General features: G+C 39.3%; 1 protein-coding gene across 6 annotated transcripts in view; it reads right to left on the bottom strand.

Moving 5' to 3' along the window:
- Nucleotides 1-18,517, bottom strand: part of rptor (regulatory associated protein of MTOR, complex 1) — a 217,232-nt gene that overhangs the window by 74,623 nt on the left and 124,092 nt on the right. For all 6 annotated transcript variants that reach the window (XM_038278943.1, XM_038278944.1, XM_038278946.1 and 3 more), the window contains exons 11-16: nt 16,804-16,879; nt 13,075-13,176; nt 7,743-7,826; nt 5,135-5,245; nt 2,644-2,718; nt 507-572 (exon numbers count right to left, since the gene is read on the bottom strand). In XM_038278943.1, the coding sequence (XP_038134871.1) occupies nt 507-572; nt 2,644-2,718; nt 5,135-5,245; nt 7,743-7,826; nt 13,075-13,176; nt 16,804-16,879 (514 nt within the window). The remainder of the gene's footprint in view (nt 1-506; nt 573-2,643; nt 2,719-5,134; nt 5,246-7,742; nt 7,827-13,074; nt 13,177-16,803; nt 16,880-18,517) is intronic.

Here is an 18,517-nt window from a genome sequence, read left to right as displayed (position 1 = left end):
TACATGTTCTTTGATTTGTCACATTTATAAAATGGAATATCAGAGACGGGCACATGAGTGGAAATAAAAGACTCCAATAACAACCACAACTAGACAGAAATATAACTAATATTTCCTTTCAGGAATTGTTTGGGCGTCTTGGTGTACTCGGTGAAATGAGGAGCAACAATATCCCGACATTTCGCCGTTGGGTATTTGATGAGCAGCAGACATAAAAGGCTTCTGGGATTGCGCGCAGGAGGCTGGGGCAGAAGGAAGTGACTCACTAGTGATAAAGTGTCCCCACATAGGTGGCTGGGGCCGAAACGGAGGCTGCAGAAGTAACTGCTTCCGACAATACTGTCACATAAGCAATATCTACTGGACATATACAACAGGTGAGAAGGATGACAGCTGCCGCTTAGAGAAGCCTGTTTCCTAGTTAAAGAAGTGAATTAATAATTTGTCATGGACTTCCTCTGGAGGTCAGTTTGGAGCCACACATGTAAAGTCAAGCTGGTTCTTACCTGCCCTGTGTTGTAGCTGTTGACGATGACGGCTAAGATGAAGACGGCCATGGTCCGATGTTCAGCCTGAAAGAAGGAAAACCATCCCTCAGCTCCAACATGGTACTGTACAAGGGGCGTTCAACAAGTAGTGCCCCTGACACACTTCCAGATGTTTGATCCAGCTGAAATTTTGCATGTGACGTTATTTGAATCTCTATAGATTAAGTAGCAAATTACAGCTGTGAACTATTTGTGGTTTCTGACTTACAGGTGTTTGAACTGAGTAAAGCCTGAAATGGAGCCTGTTGCGTGTAGGGCTGGGTATTGTTCAAAAATTTTCGGTACCGGTACCAATACAGATACCTTCACTTCGATACCGGTTCCTGATCGATACTTTTTTCGATACCAGTTTTATAATATCAATTCGAAGAAAAAGAAAATTACACAACATAAAGAAGTACAAATCTTGAGTTTTATTTTAAGCTCTGATTTTTCCATTTACATTTTTCCTCTTACATAAAAAAAAAAAAAATCAGTGTCTAATATTCACTGTTACATTGTGAGGACCTTTTTACTTAGCAGTTTTCCTTTAGAAAAATTACCATGTCTGACAAACAAGCCCGTTGAATGGGATTCTATTGACAGCGCACCGCTGGTATGTGGGGGTCTGAGCGGCTCCGACAGAAATATTGGAAGGCAGGATGAACTGACTGCACTGATTAAGTTTTCAGGCCGATTTTCCCACTTAAAAACATAATAAAACTACTTTATTCCCACTGATCACAGCAAATATAGCTGCAAGGCAGAGAAAGGATAGAGTAGCTCCGCCCAACGCGCGTCAAAGCCACTTTTCGGCCGCGCAGCCTGAGCAGCAAAGCTGCCTTAGCCGCGCGTCAGAAGCTAGTACAAGCAGCAAAAAGGAAGCAGCAGACGTGATTTTGCTGCTCCTGCTGCGTCCAGTTTGAAAGCAGCATGATTCACTCCGTTCTGGCTTTGCTCTGCCCACAGGCTGCTGAGAGGAGGATGGTCGCGCCGGCTGCGGTCCGCTCTTCTAGCAGTCAAACACCGGGAAACTTTCTGCTCTAAATTGTTTCCGTGCACGATGTATTGCATTGCACACTATTGGCATCAGTCTTAATAAAGTGAAGCCGCACTTTTGACCTGGGGGGCATTTTAAAGGGGTTCCGCGACGCTCGCAACCAGTTCACATGAACCCTGGCTGTAGGCGTGACCACCTGTGTATTTTTCCTGGATGACGCAATCACGTTAAGTGTTACAGCCAATCACCGAAACTTGGTACCGAAAGACGAGGCATGTTTCGATACTCTGTAGAACCAAAGCATTTCGGTCGGTACCATAAAAGTACCGAAGTTCGGTACCCAGCCCTAGTTGTGTGTCGAGCAATGAGCCGGTTTATCTATTGGAAAGGACTCGCACCACAGGAGACTTTTGATTAAATTAAAGTAACTTGTGGTTGTGAGGCCCGTTATATGACCTTGCGAAATGTTTTACAAGGTTATATTATGAGACATTATCACTATAGGTTACTTTCATTTCATCGCCCGTTTTCTCCCGTAAATCAGAAACCACAATAAGTTCAGAGCTGTAATTTGCTATTAAATCTACAGAGATTTAAAATACTTCACATGCAAATTTTCAGCTTGATCAAACATTTGGAAGTAGGCCAGGGGCATTACTTATTAAACGGCCCTCGTAGTTAGGGCTGAGCATTATGGCTGGAAAATGTATCGCAATATGAGCCCTTCATGTCAATCGATACTCATTACTGAGCAACTTTTTTGTTTTCCAATTTCTAATGAGCACCAGCGGAGATAGGATGGACTAAAACTGTTACCCTAACCTTATTTAAAGGTAACTTTCAAAAAGAGGTCAGCCAAAGCACCAACCTTGTTATCTTTTCTGTTAAGAGTTTAAAGGCTAAATCCTTTCCTCTGTCTACATCCCCCAGAATGCTTTGCAGTTCTGGGTCAGAGTTCAGTAAAATTATAGGAAATTCTTTTGGAAGTACTGTTTTATGGTTATTGATCAGGGGTCTATTGCGATACATATTATTGCTTTATTGCCCAGCCCTAATAATTTAACAGCTTTGCATCACTTGAAACCGGAACAATCACATTATTCACTTTATACTTACAGGCATGTAACTGTCAGCTAACACAGACAGGAAGTACTTGTGTCCATTGTCTTTCACCAGGTCAGCTTGACATGACTGTAATGATGGAGAGAAGAGTTGAGAGGTTTCACTCGTCATTCAGAGTTAGCCTTATTATTATCTTTCCCCCAGGAGAGAAACTCTTAACACGTTGGCTGATAAAAAAAAGCTATTATGAAATCACAACCCTTTAAAAAGAGCTGCTATGAAGCAATTTGTAGATTTGCACCTTGGAGTTTTCCAAAAAACACAAAATATAACAGTAAGTTTTCTAATAATCTACACAAACTGAAGCTGGAGTCACTTTCAATTCATGAATTTTGTACTAAATTGTGTACTGTGTACTAAATATCTTCTGTTCAAAATGAGCTCTAATTCTGCCTCCGACCTTTTTTGTGTTACATGAGCTTGGTTAAAAAAAAACTTATATTGACAAAGAGAACAATCACAAAGCTAAAATTTAATTTAAGCCCACTGGAAAAATGATCTAGAAACAAATAAAAATTTCTTAAATTAAGTGTATTTACCCTTAATTTGAGATGGTAAAAGATAGTTTGCCAGTGGAATGAGAATTCTTACTCTTAAAATAAGATATTTAGATTATGCACTTGAAATAAGATAATGCAATTGTGTTTTCTTAGTTTAAGTGTAAATTGTCTCGTTCCATTGGCAAGCGGTCTCTTTTTACCTCCTCAATCCAAAAACAAATGCACTTATGACTTATCTAGATTTCGATTTTTTCCAGTGCCCACTTAGAGATTGCTTTGCTCTTTACACTTCAAGAAAGGAAGCTCCCGCGTATTGAAAAGGACGCACTCCTCCATATTGCACATATGGATCTGATTCTACATGAGGCAGATGTATGTAGATGGAATGAAAAATAAAATCCCTTGCATTCTCTTTATGTGTGAGCAACAGGGAAGAATAACCATGGACTGTGGCTCATAGAGTTTAAAATATAGAAGAATCATTCTGAATTGAACACATTATTTGGAAAGTGACCAATAAACAACATAAATAAATATATGAACAAAATAAATAAATCAGTTCTTGATACTCAGTGAAAACCTAGACTTTGGAATTTTCTGCTTAGAGAAAATCTTTCTCACCCTCTTAAACTAACCGATAACCAGACTGAAACTCATGGTTTAGGCGCTTAAAGCTTGCAACAGGCAATTCTGCATTTTGTGAGGAAACGGTCCCAACGGTCCCATGATGGGATGGCCAAATGAGCAAAAATGAGAACACCACCACAATCCTCTGATGTCAAGGAATTTGGGAAGTTCTGGAAATCATAAGGCACCTCATGGAATAACTTATAGAGTAGTGGTTGCATGACAGAAACCTAAAATCCTCATCATCATCTTTATTTGTAGAGCGCTTTAAAAGAGCTACAGCTGAAAACAAAGTGCTGAACATAGCTAAAAATAATAAAACACAATAAAATACAGCATAAATATATAAAATAAGGCAATAATATGAATTTGCTTAAGCTAAATAAACAACCTCAAAACAACTAAGTCCTGCCAGTGTTAAAAGCCAGTGAATAAAAGTAAGTCTTGAGTCGTGTTTTAAAATTCGGCAGGGAATAAAACATTCGGAATACCTTTAAAGATAAAAAATCAATAATCACATAAACATATCAAATTTGGTATTCAGACCTTTTTTAGGCTCCAAAATAGCTATTTATAGTAACGCTAATAAAGATGTTGATAATAAACAATGTTAATAAGGATGTAGAACATTTATTGGTAACAGTTACTGTTAAAAGATGTGGATTGTCTCTGTTTCACCATCATGAAACTGTAATTTTCACCTGCAGCTGATTTTTCATTAGTTTAACAAAGCAACAATATCTATAAATATATAAAAACTATACTATATAACTATACTATATAAAACATATATAAAATATCCTCTTTTTATCATTCAGATGGTTTGTTATTGGCAAGAGTTGTAGGGGAAAACAGAATGCCATGCTTAGACTCTAAGGCCTTAAAAGTTTTGTGCCGTTTCTTACATGGTGCCACTTTTTACCTTAAATTTTCTAACAAGAATATTGCTGTGCTGATACTTTAGCCCTACAGCATTCAGTCATTGTTAATTAAATATAAGCCCAACTGAAGTAAAAGACCTCCCTCCTGCTTCCATCCATCGCTGTTATGTTTTACTCATCCAGAGGGAGGCTGTGAGGAAGCTGGCAAAATGCTTTTACTGGACAATTATGGAGCAACTCTATTGTCTCTATGAAGCTGTCAGAAATATAAATTCCTCTACAGTCACTATGCTGATTAAACATTGATTAAACAACATTTTATACGCAACCCTAACTTCTTTATTTTTTCATAAATTTCAAATTGAAGCTGATTCCAAGTGTTCTGCTTATATTAATATGAAAGTGAACCAACTAAAGAATTGAATAAAACAAGAGCAAAATACTTATCTGTGTGTGTGAGTGTTTTACAGTACTTACACTGTCAACGGCCAGGATTTTAGCCCAGATGAACACCAGCAGCGGCCGCAGCTCCCTGGCTGAACTCTGGAGCAGCTTTAACACATATGGGAAGATCCCAACAGAAAGAGCCTGCAACACAAAAACAAACACAGCGCCGGTGTTTACGGGGCAGGGGAAAAATGCAGACATCTAAGGAAAGAATAAAGGTTTTATATTATAACATCAATAATGGGTGATTATTGTAAATAATTATCAAAAATTATCAAAAGAGTAAAAAAAAGAGTTTTTTTTTTAATGACTTATCTAGTTCTATGAAACAATATCTTTAATATCATTAAAGTTATTAACTCTTCATGTAAACTTATTGGAGCAGCTGCCACTCTTTGTTCATCAAATAATTGGATTCCCTCTAACGTGTGACTCACTGTTCATTCCCTCTGAATAGAAGGTAAGCTTTATTATTTACTACAGGGAGTAAATATGACCATAAATTCTAAACTAAAGGTAGTTTATTTAACCGACAGGTGTTTGTAGGGGTATGAGAAAAAAATCGGTGTGGTGATATATTGTGATTTCATGTCTGCCCAATATAATATCAATCTTTTAGTTCCTAATATGGATTTATTTTTATTTTCTTTTATCTAAAACAATGAGCTACTTCTGCCCTGCCAATAGATAGATAGGGCCGTGGAGCCCATTTGCTGTGTGCTGCAGCACTATTTCTGTAGTTGAGGCAGTCACAGTAGAAGATGTGGACTGACTCAAACCCCAAACAACATGGATTCTTTTCAACGTATACAGCACATGCTTTTTTTTAATCGATAGATTTCATTTTTGATAGCTGGGAAAAATATCACAATATATAGTGATATTGCACTATCTTGATAATATCGCATCATTACCCAAGTGTTGTGACACGTATGGTATCGCAACAAGCCAATACTCACCACTAGGTGTTTGTTTATGCCCTTTTAGGAAATGTTTGAGCATCAGATTATAAAACAAAATACGTCACTAGATCAAGATAACGTGAGTAAATAGGATACTTGATTTGATTTTTTTTTTAAAAACCTTCATACTTCAGGTGACAGTCCTTTCCACTTTGCAAAGTTAGTGTTTTATTGCAGATTTCCAAATCTCTCAGATTATTTCGATATATTCCATAAAAATACAGTTATCACCATCGTGACCTGCATGTTGTTAGGATTATTTTTATCATCCATGTCTGTGCTTGTTAAACCCAAATACAGCCTGCCTTTTAAACCAGTTTTTTTTTTACATTGTCCCCTTGATTTTAAGTTATTACATCATGTTCTACTCACCCATATTAGTTTTGTGTCATTTGGAGCTGTTCTGGAAATATTCGGTTTTGTTATATCCAGGTAACATCTTCCTATGGGCAACGAGTTGAAGGCACAAACTGAACTGTTCATAATTTATTCTTTATGGTACGCCAGTATTAAAAACATTTAGGTAAATCACTGTTCCCCAGACATCCGTGGTTATATTTTTTATATTTATATCTTTTAAAAACAAAGCGGCGCATGTATGATGTCATCAGCGCGCGCCGGACTAGAGTTGTGACAGGCAGCCCGGGCCACAGGCGGCTACGCTCTACCCCTTCTATTCGTTCGGCTAGCTAATCTGAATCGTCGTTTCCATTTGGAGAGTGAGATCATCTGTGGTAGTAGCACTAGACATCTTCCAGGCATGAGAGTAAAACTAGCAGCAGTTCAGTGGACAGGATGAATGAATGGTAGCCGGCGCACGCGGATGACGTCATACACACTCTGCTTTGCTTTTCAAAAATATAAATATAAAAAAATATAACCATGGATGTCTGGGAGACAGTGATTCTCCTTCATGTTATGAATGCTGGCGTACCATAAAGAATAAATTATGAACAGTTTAGTTTGTGCCTTCAACTCGTTGCCCATAGGAAGACGTTACTTGGATATAACCTAACTGAATATTTCCAGAACAGCTCCAAATGACACAAAACTAATATGGGTGAGTAGAACATGATGTAATAACTTAAAATCAAGGGGCCAATGTAAAAAAAAAACGTGTTCCCCTTTAAGTGTCAAGAGTGGTGATTTCAAATGCAGTTTATCTAATTAGGACAGTAAAAAGTCATCATCTTCAATATGTACATATAGATTTGGGAATGAAATAGTTGTCCTTGTTCTAAAACCACTTCATAATATCTAGATATAGCTCGAACCAGTGAAGACTCCTTATGTACAAATATATGTATGATGTAATGATGTGATGATGTGGCAGGGTGTGACACTGGAAATGTATAAAATGCTTTAACTGGTATTCTCAGCCGACTTCCTGAAGAAGTGAGCCTGGTGGTAATTGCTGGCATCTATAAATTATGACAATGTATGATGGATGATGGATGGTGACAATTTCTGTCAAAATCTGCTGTCATGCATCATAGTAATTTAATACATAAATGTTTGTTCAGAGTGATCATTTCTCAGGAAAGAATCGAGGAGAGAAAGCTTAAATATGTAAACATAGAGCTTTCCTTTACAACTGTAATGATATTCAGGATTTGACTGTTCCATAAATTCACCCAGCAGTGTGTCAAGAAGATTTAAAAAAGAGATGAACGGACCAGACTGACAGCCCAGGGTCCCAAATCCAGAAACCGTCCGAGCAGGTCCAGAGCCCTCAGCCGATGCACTTGACTCAGAAGGACCTGAAAGAGAGCAAGAGAGAGCGAGAAAACACTTGTCAGGGGTGTGCCTTCAAAAATGGAAGGAAGTCTGAGATTAAAGGAAGAATGAACAGCAGGGAAAAGGGCAGAGAGGGTGGGGTGAAACAGGTGGCGCTTCCACCACCTCTGCTGCTATAACATGCCAGATCCAGAGCCATTACATGCCTATGTGGGCAGCTATGTGCTTCCTCTTGGCTGCCATTTTTTAGAGGCTAACAGTGTTATTAGTATGTGACACCATCTGAATGGCTGCTGTATCTTACCTGTGCTGATATAATGAAATACTGACGCCAACTGGGAATAACTTCCATAGCTGTAGTGGACACAGTGGGCTAATTATAGGATGCATATGGCAGGTGCTAAAAATACACAAATGCTTATGTTTGCTAAGATTATGCAGTGAAGCACTAAAACCCCGTGTGAAGGCAGGACACCGGACCAGCTCAACGTGACTGTCACAGTGTGCGTGGGAACGAGCATATGGAGGACCGCAGACTCACACAAGCATCTCCACCTACACACGGTACAAGAACAGAGTCCTTAGGGGGACGTCGGCCTGCGAGCGTGACCATACAAACAGGGGGGAGGCTGGGGGAAGACCGAACCCGTGGCTGCCTACAGTTCTTATGGGGAGCGTGGGAATGTGGTGTATTTGAACGTGACGCAGGTGCCGCAGAAAAGCCACAGGGCAACAACCCAATCCGAACCTCTCCCCCTGGTGCAAGCATAAAGCTGACTAAATCCATATCTTTCTCACGCTCTCATCATCACCGAGTGCATTGGGTGTGCATTATTCATAAAGTAGAAGGCCTGGAAGGGATGGAAATAAAATCCCAGATCAACGCAGCAACATAACAGAGAACGTGAGTGTGTTTTTACCTCCTCGCATCTTCACCTCTGTTTTACACCTGTGAGTAAGCAGTCCCTCCTATCACCCTGTGTGTCTGAGCATTAGAGCGAATCATTTTGCCGGGCTTTGCAAAAGTATTTGCGCTCCATGAACTGCATCACGTTTTGTCAAATTCCTACTGCAACTTCTTAGCTCTTTATTCAAAAGTAGAAAAGTAGAAGGTAAAGCAACCCATCTGTAGCAACTGAGAAGCACTAAAATATAATAAACTGGCCTTTAATGTAATTCAATACAACTGGATTCAAATCTGTAAATAAAGGTTTGTTAGAAAAATGAGTGAACAAATTGCATCATTTGAATTAAAAAAACAACGTGGAAAGTTCTGGAGAAGGTGGGCATTTAAGAATAGTTTATAAAACAGAGTGGAAATAAAAAAGTGTTTTATTTTTAATATCATCACGCATCGTATGTTGCAATGCCCTCTTTTCCTAATTGTTTGGATCCCTACTTTAAACCAAGACATGGCCACTCCTGTAAACTGACAAGAAGTGCAAGAAGAGGGTCAATCAGAGAAGCGTTATGGTGAACATAGCACAAACCTAGAAGAAAACCTGTTAAAGGCTGCAAAAAAAAAAAAAGAAGAGTTCAGATTGGGACAGAGCTGCATCGTTCAGCAGGGCATGAGTTAGAATGACAGGGTTGCTCCTGTAACTTGCATTAAAGAGGGGGGGGAATAATTACTGATTCAGCAGGGGTAAAACTCTCCAGCTACAACTTAAAACCATATCTGCTTTTTCCTTCCACTTCCCGATCATGCATAGATTTGATTTGGTCTACCAGTTTATATCCTAATACTGTGTGCTGCAGCTGCAAAATGCTAAAATATTTAAGGCTTTATGTGCATCGTGTTGCTTAATAACGATAATCGCATGTAGAGGAACAAATAGGTGTGAATTCTTCTTTGTTACCAAAACACAGAAATCATGTAATCCCTTTACACAATCTGCTAATCCTTTTAGATGAAATGGCTGTTGTCAAGACAACGCAGCTTTTCCAACCTCCTCAGATGTGTTGGTTGCTCATTTTACTAAAGAGCATTATTGATGGTTTATTCTTCTTTGCCTGCTTCGTGTCAATCATTCATCCTTTAAATGGAATGTGAGGATACTTTGACATCAACTCATAAACCCTAAAGAAATGTTAATACATCTATGTGATGTAGGCTTGTCCTGTAATCTCAGACACCTTAAGTACCCTTCAGATCTTTTTTCTTATGAAAGTATAAAGCTGCATGAAGATGCACAATCTGAAAGGCTACTGCAGCTGTTTCCCTGTCGTTCCAAAACAAGCAAACGCACACTGTCCACATGCTTTCAATCATGCTGCCTTTTTCCTTGGCTTTTAACGGGTCTCAATGGGCCCCGCTGTATGGATGTGCCTCTGCTAGCAGTGCGCTGACTCAGCAGGAAATTACCATTCAGCACGGACAGCTCCATGCTGCTACTACGATGTGATATAATGCCACACTGCCAGCGTACCACCCTGTGGGGAAGATGGCGGCAGAGGTGGGAGGACGAGAACACGGCATCAGACTGCAGCCCTCCCCCCAAAATGTTACATCTCAAGCAAGCACAGCAGCAGCCACTGACATGGGTTTAGCTATAGGGCTGTAATACAGGAAATTGGCCCAAAAGTCCTGAACTGAACTTCCATCAAAGATTGTCATGCTCCTGAGGTAAGAGGTGGAAAAAAAGAGAATGCCTGATGTAATAAATTATAATAAATTAAGACTCAGGTCTCAGCATAAGAAGAAGTCCCTGTAGCAGTAATATTCCAGGTGCAATCCTGGCAGATGATTGGTGAGTTTAATCAAGATGCTATTGCTTCATAATGGAAAATAAAGCCCTTTCTGTGCAACCTGCATCACCCATAGTTTTACATTTCAGGAATTGCCAACAGCAACACATTATGCAGTTAGAGTGGGTTTAAAGATATAGTTCACATAATGGGGAAGGCTTTGATTCAGAGAAGTCATGGGTAAAAGTCAACAAAAACTTATTAGTCAGGCCAAAATCAAGATTTCCATCATTTTTTTTTTCTTGTATCAAACTTTTGTTTGTGTTTTTTTTTTTTATTCTAAAGTAATTTTCTAACACAAAATATACAGATTCAGTGACAAATCTGTTCAGAAAGGGGGAATAACCGATTTCAAATGCACTGACTTTGCATGCTTTAGAGAAGGGGTCAGAAAACATGGTGCTTGCGGGCCCTCGAGGACCATATGGTACCTTCAGCCATCTTTTGAAAACAGTAGAAGTCTCCAGTGGGCTCTATTTGAAACTTATTTTATTTTGTTGCTCTTCTTTTTTAATCATATTTGCATTTATAGATATTTCATAGCAAAACATCTAAAGGAACATTATAAATAAAAAAAGTACCCATTAAGTACATTAAGTAGACCTCTGCCTTAAAAAGGTCAGTGAACCCTGCTTCAGAGGACTGCAGGCTTGGCTAGCACATATAACTGTAATCTGGAGCAATAGTTAATCAGATTATAATATTTAATCCTACAGGATGTCACCAACAACTGTTTCTGATAGTAACAGCTTTCCAGATAAAAATGCTCTTTTGGTTCTGACTGAATGCAATGTGCTCTATCTCAGGCTGAGATTATGCTCCAAGCTGTAAATCTATCCACTGCATCTCTTCTTATCTGCAGACGCATGCTCTCCTCACTTTCTCACTGTATATGAGAAATCAAGCATTCGGTGAACTTGTAGAAAAGTTTTAACAACTGATTTCTAAGCCATCCCACTCTTGTGTATGCACACATGTTGGATGTTATGCATGCAAATGAAGTGCCTTAATATGATCATTGCACAAGTGCTAATTATGAAAACAGATTAAATAAAGCCAGAAGTAGAGAAAGTTAACTGAAACAGGCACATAACAGAAAGCACAGCAAAGATCCTCTTCCAGTAACTAACTGATGGATAAGTTTGTTTGTTTTGATGATCATTAGTAATCAATTCATGGTTTCCAAGGTTCCAAGACATTTCGATTCCCCTCCAGGAAGCTTTCTCAATTCAAATGTCCTGACTATCACAGGTTACTGTGTGATTCTAAAAGATACTCATGAGGACCTAGTCAATAAAAGAAGAACAATATTGTGAAACGTATGATATAGCAATGACCGGAGTTTGAGGGAAGAAACGATATGCAATTAAATTTCATAGACTCTTCTTTTTCTTTTCAAACCATGCATCACCCTTTGTTCTTTTCAGCTTCGATTATAAACTAATGTACCTAAATCGGCATGTATAGAGCTAAATATTGATAACAAGGCTGAAGCCTGCAGTATAATTCAATGTATAGCATTAATCTCTTATTTCCACTTTACTTGGTACTGATCCCAATGGTTGTAGGCATCATGAACTAGTGATGTACTCTATCCACAGTTCCAAACAGACTATTAGGAGATTTTAGAATGACACCACCTGTATTGAACTTGACAAAATTCTGATTTCAGAAGTGGGGGGGTGGGGGGACGAAACAAGTACTTTTTTAATATAACTAACTTGTTTGACCCATTAATCACAGACCTGATTCAGATATTTTATAAAGTGAACTTGTCAGGAGTGACAGCGGTGACAGTCAATCACACACAAAAAAAAAAGAGGGTGGACCAATCAGGAGCTTGTGGGCGGTCTAAGCTCAGGGAAGCAGGCTTTAGTTTGACCGCAGTTTTCTGCATGATCCTAGTGCTCGACAAATGTCTGCGTACTGTAGGATAGCAATGTTTTTGGACAGTAAAAAGTGCAGGGGACCAAAAGAGACGTTTGAAAATGTGCAGGGGTTAAGTCGCCTTCCCAAAATTAAATCCAGGTATGGAATGACTTATCTTCAGAATTATTTGTTGTTGTTTTTTTTTTTTTTTTAAATCAACATAATTTTTTTTATGCATTTAAGATAGATTTTTCTACAGTGGAAAGGACAGAAGAATAAAAAAAGGATGAAAAATAAAAAGAAAGATGAAGGAAAAGCATATAAGGGCTGTAGAAAATGATGGAAGAGTGAAAGAAGGTAGGACACAAGAAAGCAAGGAAGAAAGCGAGGACATAAGGAACACCAGAAAAGGAGTTCATAAAATAAATAAATAAATATTTTAGATAGGTCGATAGATGGAAGTAATAAAGAAAGAATACTGACCAATTTGAAATCTTTGTAGTTTGTTTAGATTGTACGTAAAATATTCAAGCAAAAAAAGCGAAACATAAAAAATTTAGCATAAATTTTACTTTGATGTTAATCTGTGTGCAGATCATGTCTGGGCTAAAGCATGAGTATAAAACATTATGACGTGTTTGTGTGTGTGCATACCTGCAGAACTATAGGGAGCTGTTCAGGAGGGTTTCTGTTCTCCACACCCATAGTCAACCACACCTGAAACGCAGTGAGCTGTTCTGCGAAGAATGGACTGTGCTGTGGACACAAACAGCAGATGTAACAGATGTTAGAGCTTCGCACAGAGCTGACTCTCAAACACACACAGCCACTCCGCGGCGACTAGCTCATCATTTCATAAAGGGTCCAACATAATGAGCTGAGAGATGACACTGCACTGCAGTAACAACATAAATCCCGATCAATCACACTCAGCTTCCCGTCCCTCTGCCCGATTGGCTGCTGGCTGCATGTTATTTGATCATGCTGCGAGGTGAAATTACAGCAGGAATTATGCAATCGTTTGGTTCACTGATGGATGTTGAGGAGGGAAATAGCAGCGCTGCAAAGGATTGATGGATTCATTCATGAATAATCGTAGCCGGAGAAAAATACTCCCTGAAACCCTGACCTTTTCATTGGTGTGTGGTTTTTACAGGGAATGCAGGGTAGATGGCATCTTAAAGATAATCTGTTTATCGGACTAAGAAAAAATAGATGAAGTAGTTTGGAAAAAAGCCCAACCCTCTTTATCCATTTCACCAACTATAACTTGTCAAAAACACAGAGCAAACATGCAAACTACTAGTCAGCAAATAATTCAAGGGTTTAAATGCTGTAATGTCAGAAAACTTTTCCAAAATGTATTGAAAAGGATAAATAGTGTTTTGACATTATTTTAAAGTTAAATGTAAAGAATAAATGTTTCAAATGATCAAAAATCGATATCTATCAGGGGTGTAAACAGGCTTAGGAATAACTTTAGGTTGCAATTTCTAGAATTAAAAATGTAAAATAAATTAGTATGGCCTGAAGTAGTGGAAAATTTTAAGTAATGTACTGAGCTTTCCATTTAAAATTACTTATTTCTATTAATATTTTCTGACTTGCCTCATAGTCCTCTTAGTGTGGGTAACGGCCCAAATTTCTAATTTTGAGAAAAAAATACAAAGGCTTAACCAAATCGGGTCGAGAGTCGTCAAAGCTGCTCTTGACACGCGTCTGACCTTAATGTAGACAAGCATCAAAATTAGGCAGCAGAAGCTTTTTTGCTGCTTCCAACGCTTGCGGTCCGAACGTAGCAAAAGGGTCAGCCTGTGCAGATGTTTTTTCTGTATTAATATAATTCTAATATAAATTTTTCTGACAGCCTCAAAATGTTTGGCATTGTCCTCATTTGCGGTGGATTTTTTTGGATGCGAGTTTGCGCCTGATATTCAAAAGTACTAAAAAAGCTGCAAAAGTGTGAGAGTGAGTTTTAGATTTAGATAATTGCTTTGTATCTGGTAAATGTTTTAATTTACATATCCATCACCCAAGAATTTGTGGGTCATTGTGGGTCATTAGAATATGATCTGCATATTGATAAAGGCACAAGTTTATTAATAAGTTTGCACGCACCATCTGCTTAACTTTACACCTTCTTTGAAGATCTTCTCTGTGTGTAAAAAACATGTTTTAAGAAATTCAGCCCCTAAGACATAAACGTATCTTTCCACAGGGCCAAGGTTAGTTTGAAAGTGTTTTACATTCTGAGAATTATTAGTATTTAAAACTGTCTTAATCGAATAAAAGTTTCTTTGAAGATCAACAATAAAGTCTGTTAAAAATTTAAGCAAAAATAAAAAAAGACATTTTGGAGATTTTTGGTTTATTTTGTAGATGCTTTGGTTTGATTTCACTATATGCATTTTTAGCACCAATTTTGAAAAAGCACCGAAAAAATAATGCACATAGCCAAAGAACAGCAGACTACTCTATTTCTGAATCCTACACAGAGCGGGAAGCTCTGCTTTAACATTCCTCAGGGGCTTAATTATGATGCTGGTAAGTGTTTTCATTCTGAGTACCAGGAAGGCAAACTACCCCCAAGGGAGCCATGGAGAAGAAGCTCACCTCTGAGGGCACGGTTGGTTGGGGGTTGGTGGTAGTGAATCAAAATGAGTCCATCAAGATACACTATATTGCCAAAAGTATTTGCTCACCCATCCAAATTATTGGAATCAGGTGTTCCAATCACTTCCATGGCCACAGGTGTATAAATTCAAGCACCTAGGCATGCAGACTGTTTTTACAAACATTTGTGAAAGAATGGGTCGCTCTCAGGAGCTCAGTGAATTCCAGCGTGGAACTGTGATAGGATGCCACCTGTGCAACAAATCCAGTCGTGAAATTTCCTCGCTCCTAAATATTCCACAGTCAACTGTCAGCTGTATTATAAGAAAATGGAAGTGTTTGGGAACGACAGCAACTCAGCCACGAAGTGGTAGGCCACGTAAACTGACGGAGCGGGGTCAGCGGATGCTGAAGCGCATAGTGCGAAGAGGTCGCCAACTTTCTGCAGAGTCAATCACTACAGACCTCCAAACTTCATGTGGCCTTCAGATTAGCTCAAGAACAGTGCGCAGAGAGCTTCATGGAATGGGTTTCCATGGTCGAGCAGCTGCATCCAAGCCATACATCACCAAGTGCAATGCAAAGCGTCGGATGTGGTGGTGTAAAGCACGCCGCCACTGGACTCTAGAGCAGTGGAGACGCGTTCTCTGGAGTGACGAATCGCGCTTCTCCATCTGGCAATCTGATGGACGGGTCTGGGTTTGGCGGTTGCCAGGAGAACGGTACTTGTCTGACTGCATTGTGCCAAGTGTAAAGTTTGGTGGAGGGGGGATTATGGTGTGGGGTTGTTTTTCAGGAGCTGGGCTTGGCCCCTTAGTTCCAGTGAAAGGAACTCTGAATGCTTCAGCATACCAAGACATTTTGGACAATTCCATGCTCCCAACTTTGTGGGAACAGTTTGGAGCTGGCCCCTTCCTCTTCCAACATGACTGTGCACCAGTGCACAAAGCAAGGTCCATAAAGACATGGATGACAGAGTCTGGTGTGGATGAACTTGACTGGCCTGCACAGAGTCCTGACCTCAACCCGATAGAACACCTTTAGGATGAATTAGAGCGGAGACTGAGAGCCAGGCCTTCTCGTCCAACATCAGTGTGCGACCTCACAAATGCGCTTCTGGAAGAATGGTCAAAAATTCCCATAAACACACTCCTAAACCTTGTGGACAGCCTTCCCAGAAGAGTTGAAGCTGTTCTAGCTGCAAAGGGTGGACCGACGTCATATTGAACCCTATGGATTAGGAACGGGATGTCACTTAAGCTCATATGTGAGTCAAGGCAGGTGAGCAAATACTTTTGGCAATATAGTGTATATGAGCTCATCATCAGCTCAATAAGCCTCTTGCAGCATGTTTTCATTGAACTCAGCATCTCTATCAGAGTCCCCTGCCATGTCAGTAAATATAACAATAAACACACCGGTGGCTGAAAGTGCAGGGCCAGTGGTTTCAGAAAACCTTTTTTATTTGACACACGCTTGAGTTATAAGAGCTGACATTTTACAATGTTATCCCCTGAGAATGTGTGAGTATGAGTAATTATTAGAGAAGGTGTTGGTGCTGAAGGGAGGAAAGCTGCAAAGCAATCGAGAACAGTTTGGTGTTCATGGAGATCAGCAGAGGACATAAGCCATCCATCAAGGCTCAACGTCCTGTGATCACAGACATTCTCATTGTCGCTTATAAAAACAGCGGCAATAGGATTTGTTCACGTTTTAAAAGTGTGAGTGTGCTGGTTTATCCCTCAACTACACGTGTGCGTGCACACTTACTCTGAAGGCGGTGCCCTCCTCGATGATGGTAGGCAGCTGAGAAAGGCAGATGTCCACGGCCAAGTCCCAGGCTTGCCTGCAGAGAAGCAGCACAGAGACCAAAGAATTACATCATCCTCAAAAACAACTAGAATCAAGTAGCAGAATATCACATAGAAAAGTTTATCCTGTATTAAAATAAATTTTACCACAACAAAAAATTATAAAACGATTACGCAGTAAATAAAACATATTAATGGCAGTAATGATGAAAATAATTACCGGTAGGTGTTTATTGAGCATTTATGGCAATAACAGCCTACCTCAATAGGAAATGATTAAAAGAATACAAGAGAAGAGTAATAAGGTGCTTGTAATAAATATTTTATTTTCAGTAAAACTAAAATGATGCAGTAATGATGCATGTGTTGAAGGGTTTATGCATATAAGCTTTCTTAAAATGTATATTAATAAAGCAGAGACATGTTTAAAAAAGAAAAAATTTCCCCCTTTATCCATTACTTATGATTATATATAACACTGATTGGATGCAAACATATTATAGACTCTTTAGACCACCTCGGTTTGAAAATAACATTTTATCCAGGTCTAATGTATGAATCAAAAAGTATTTCTTTTACCTCGATCACATCTTGTCAAATACAGCTACATTGATTTTTAGATTGTATGTCAGTGCAGGTCAACACCAGGACTAAGGTGGCGTTTATAACCGTACATTCAAATCCATTTTTCTCAGACCAGATAGTCCCTCCTGTATTGTTCTCCGCGTGCTTTAGATTCCCATCCAATGGGTCTTGCAGAGGGCAGTGAGGAGCCTTTAATCCCCCCCTGCTATAAACCAGCTCTCCTCCCATGGTCATCATTTTTAATTCATGGAGTTATGCAACCCACATCAAACCTTATCACAGCTTCTCTTTTCTCCCTTTCTGTCCGTCTCCTCGAGTCTCCACTTTTCAGCTCCTTCTTCTTGCAGAAAATTAAACTCCCAGCCTCGGTGGGGCTTTTTCCTCTCGGTTAGCATGAGTTAGAGGTTGATTCATGCTCCCAGTCGACGCACAGCGATGTAATGTGATGCTGAATGAGTGACGCCAAGTTCACTCTGTCTGAGACTCTTTCTACTACTCAAATGGCTTTTCCCATTATTCCAGTGTAATATAATAGAGCTGCATTCCTAGTTGACAGCAAAGAGCAAAACATGTAATGGACTCCCTGATGAATGTGCAACATGAAAACATTTAAAGGTGGCTTGATGTGGGGCATTTCTGTCCGCAGCAGCACAAAGAGTTAGCGCTTTTGTTAAAACTTTAAGAGAGAAAAGCTGAGTGCATTTCTTGGAGGAGATGCTGCTCTTCAAACGGCCCTCTTTAGCTACATACAATGCTGTTGTACCTAAACTAGACCTAATTAGGTCTACAGCGATAAAACTCAACTGAAGTTGGGAGGGAAGTAACAGAAAAGTACTCTTAAATGTCAAACATGGTGCTGGCAATGTAGTTCTCTGGTGCTTTTTAGGAAGTGGACAACTTGCAGCGATTGACGGGAGCCATCGTCTCTGCTCTACGTTAAAAAACACAAAAGAAAGAGGAGAAACTTAAAAGTATAAAAGCACTGGGATCATGCAGTGGAAAAATCATCTAAAGTGGATTGCAGAAAAAAAAAAAAACACTGGATTTTAATCTGGCTTAGATGCTGAAGATATCCATAAGCAGCCTGT

The sequence above is a fragment of the Cyprinodon tularosa genome, unplaced genomic scaffold, assembly GCF_016077235.1.
Source record: "Cyprinodon tularosa strain WSP-4 unplaced genomic scaffold, ASM1607723v1 ctg146, whole genome shotgun sequence".
In the NCBI taxonomy this organism is placed as follows: Eukaryota; Metazoa; Chordata; class Actinopteri; order Cyprinodontiformes; family Cyprinodontidae; genus Cyprinodon; species Cyprinodon tularosa.
Note: the sequence above shows the minus strand (reverse complement) of the source record. Positions and strands in the feature narration are given on the sequence as shown.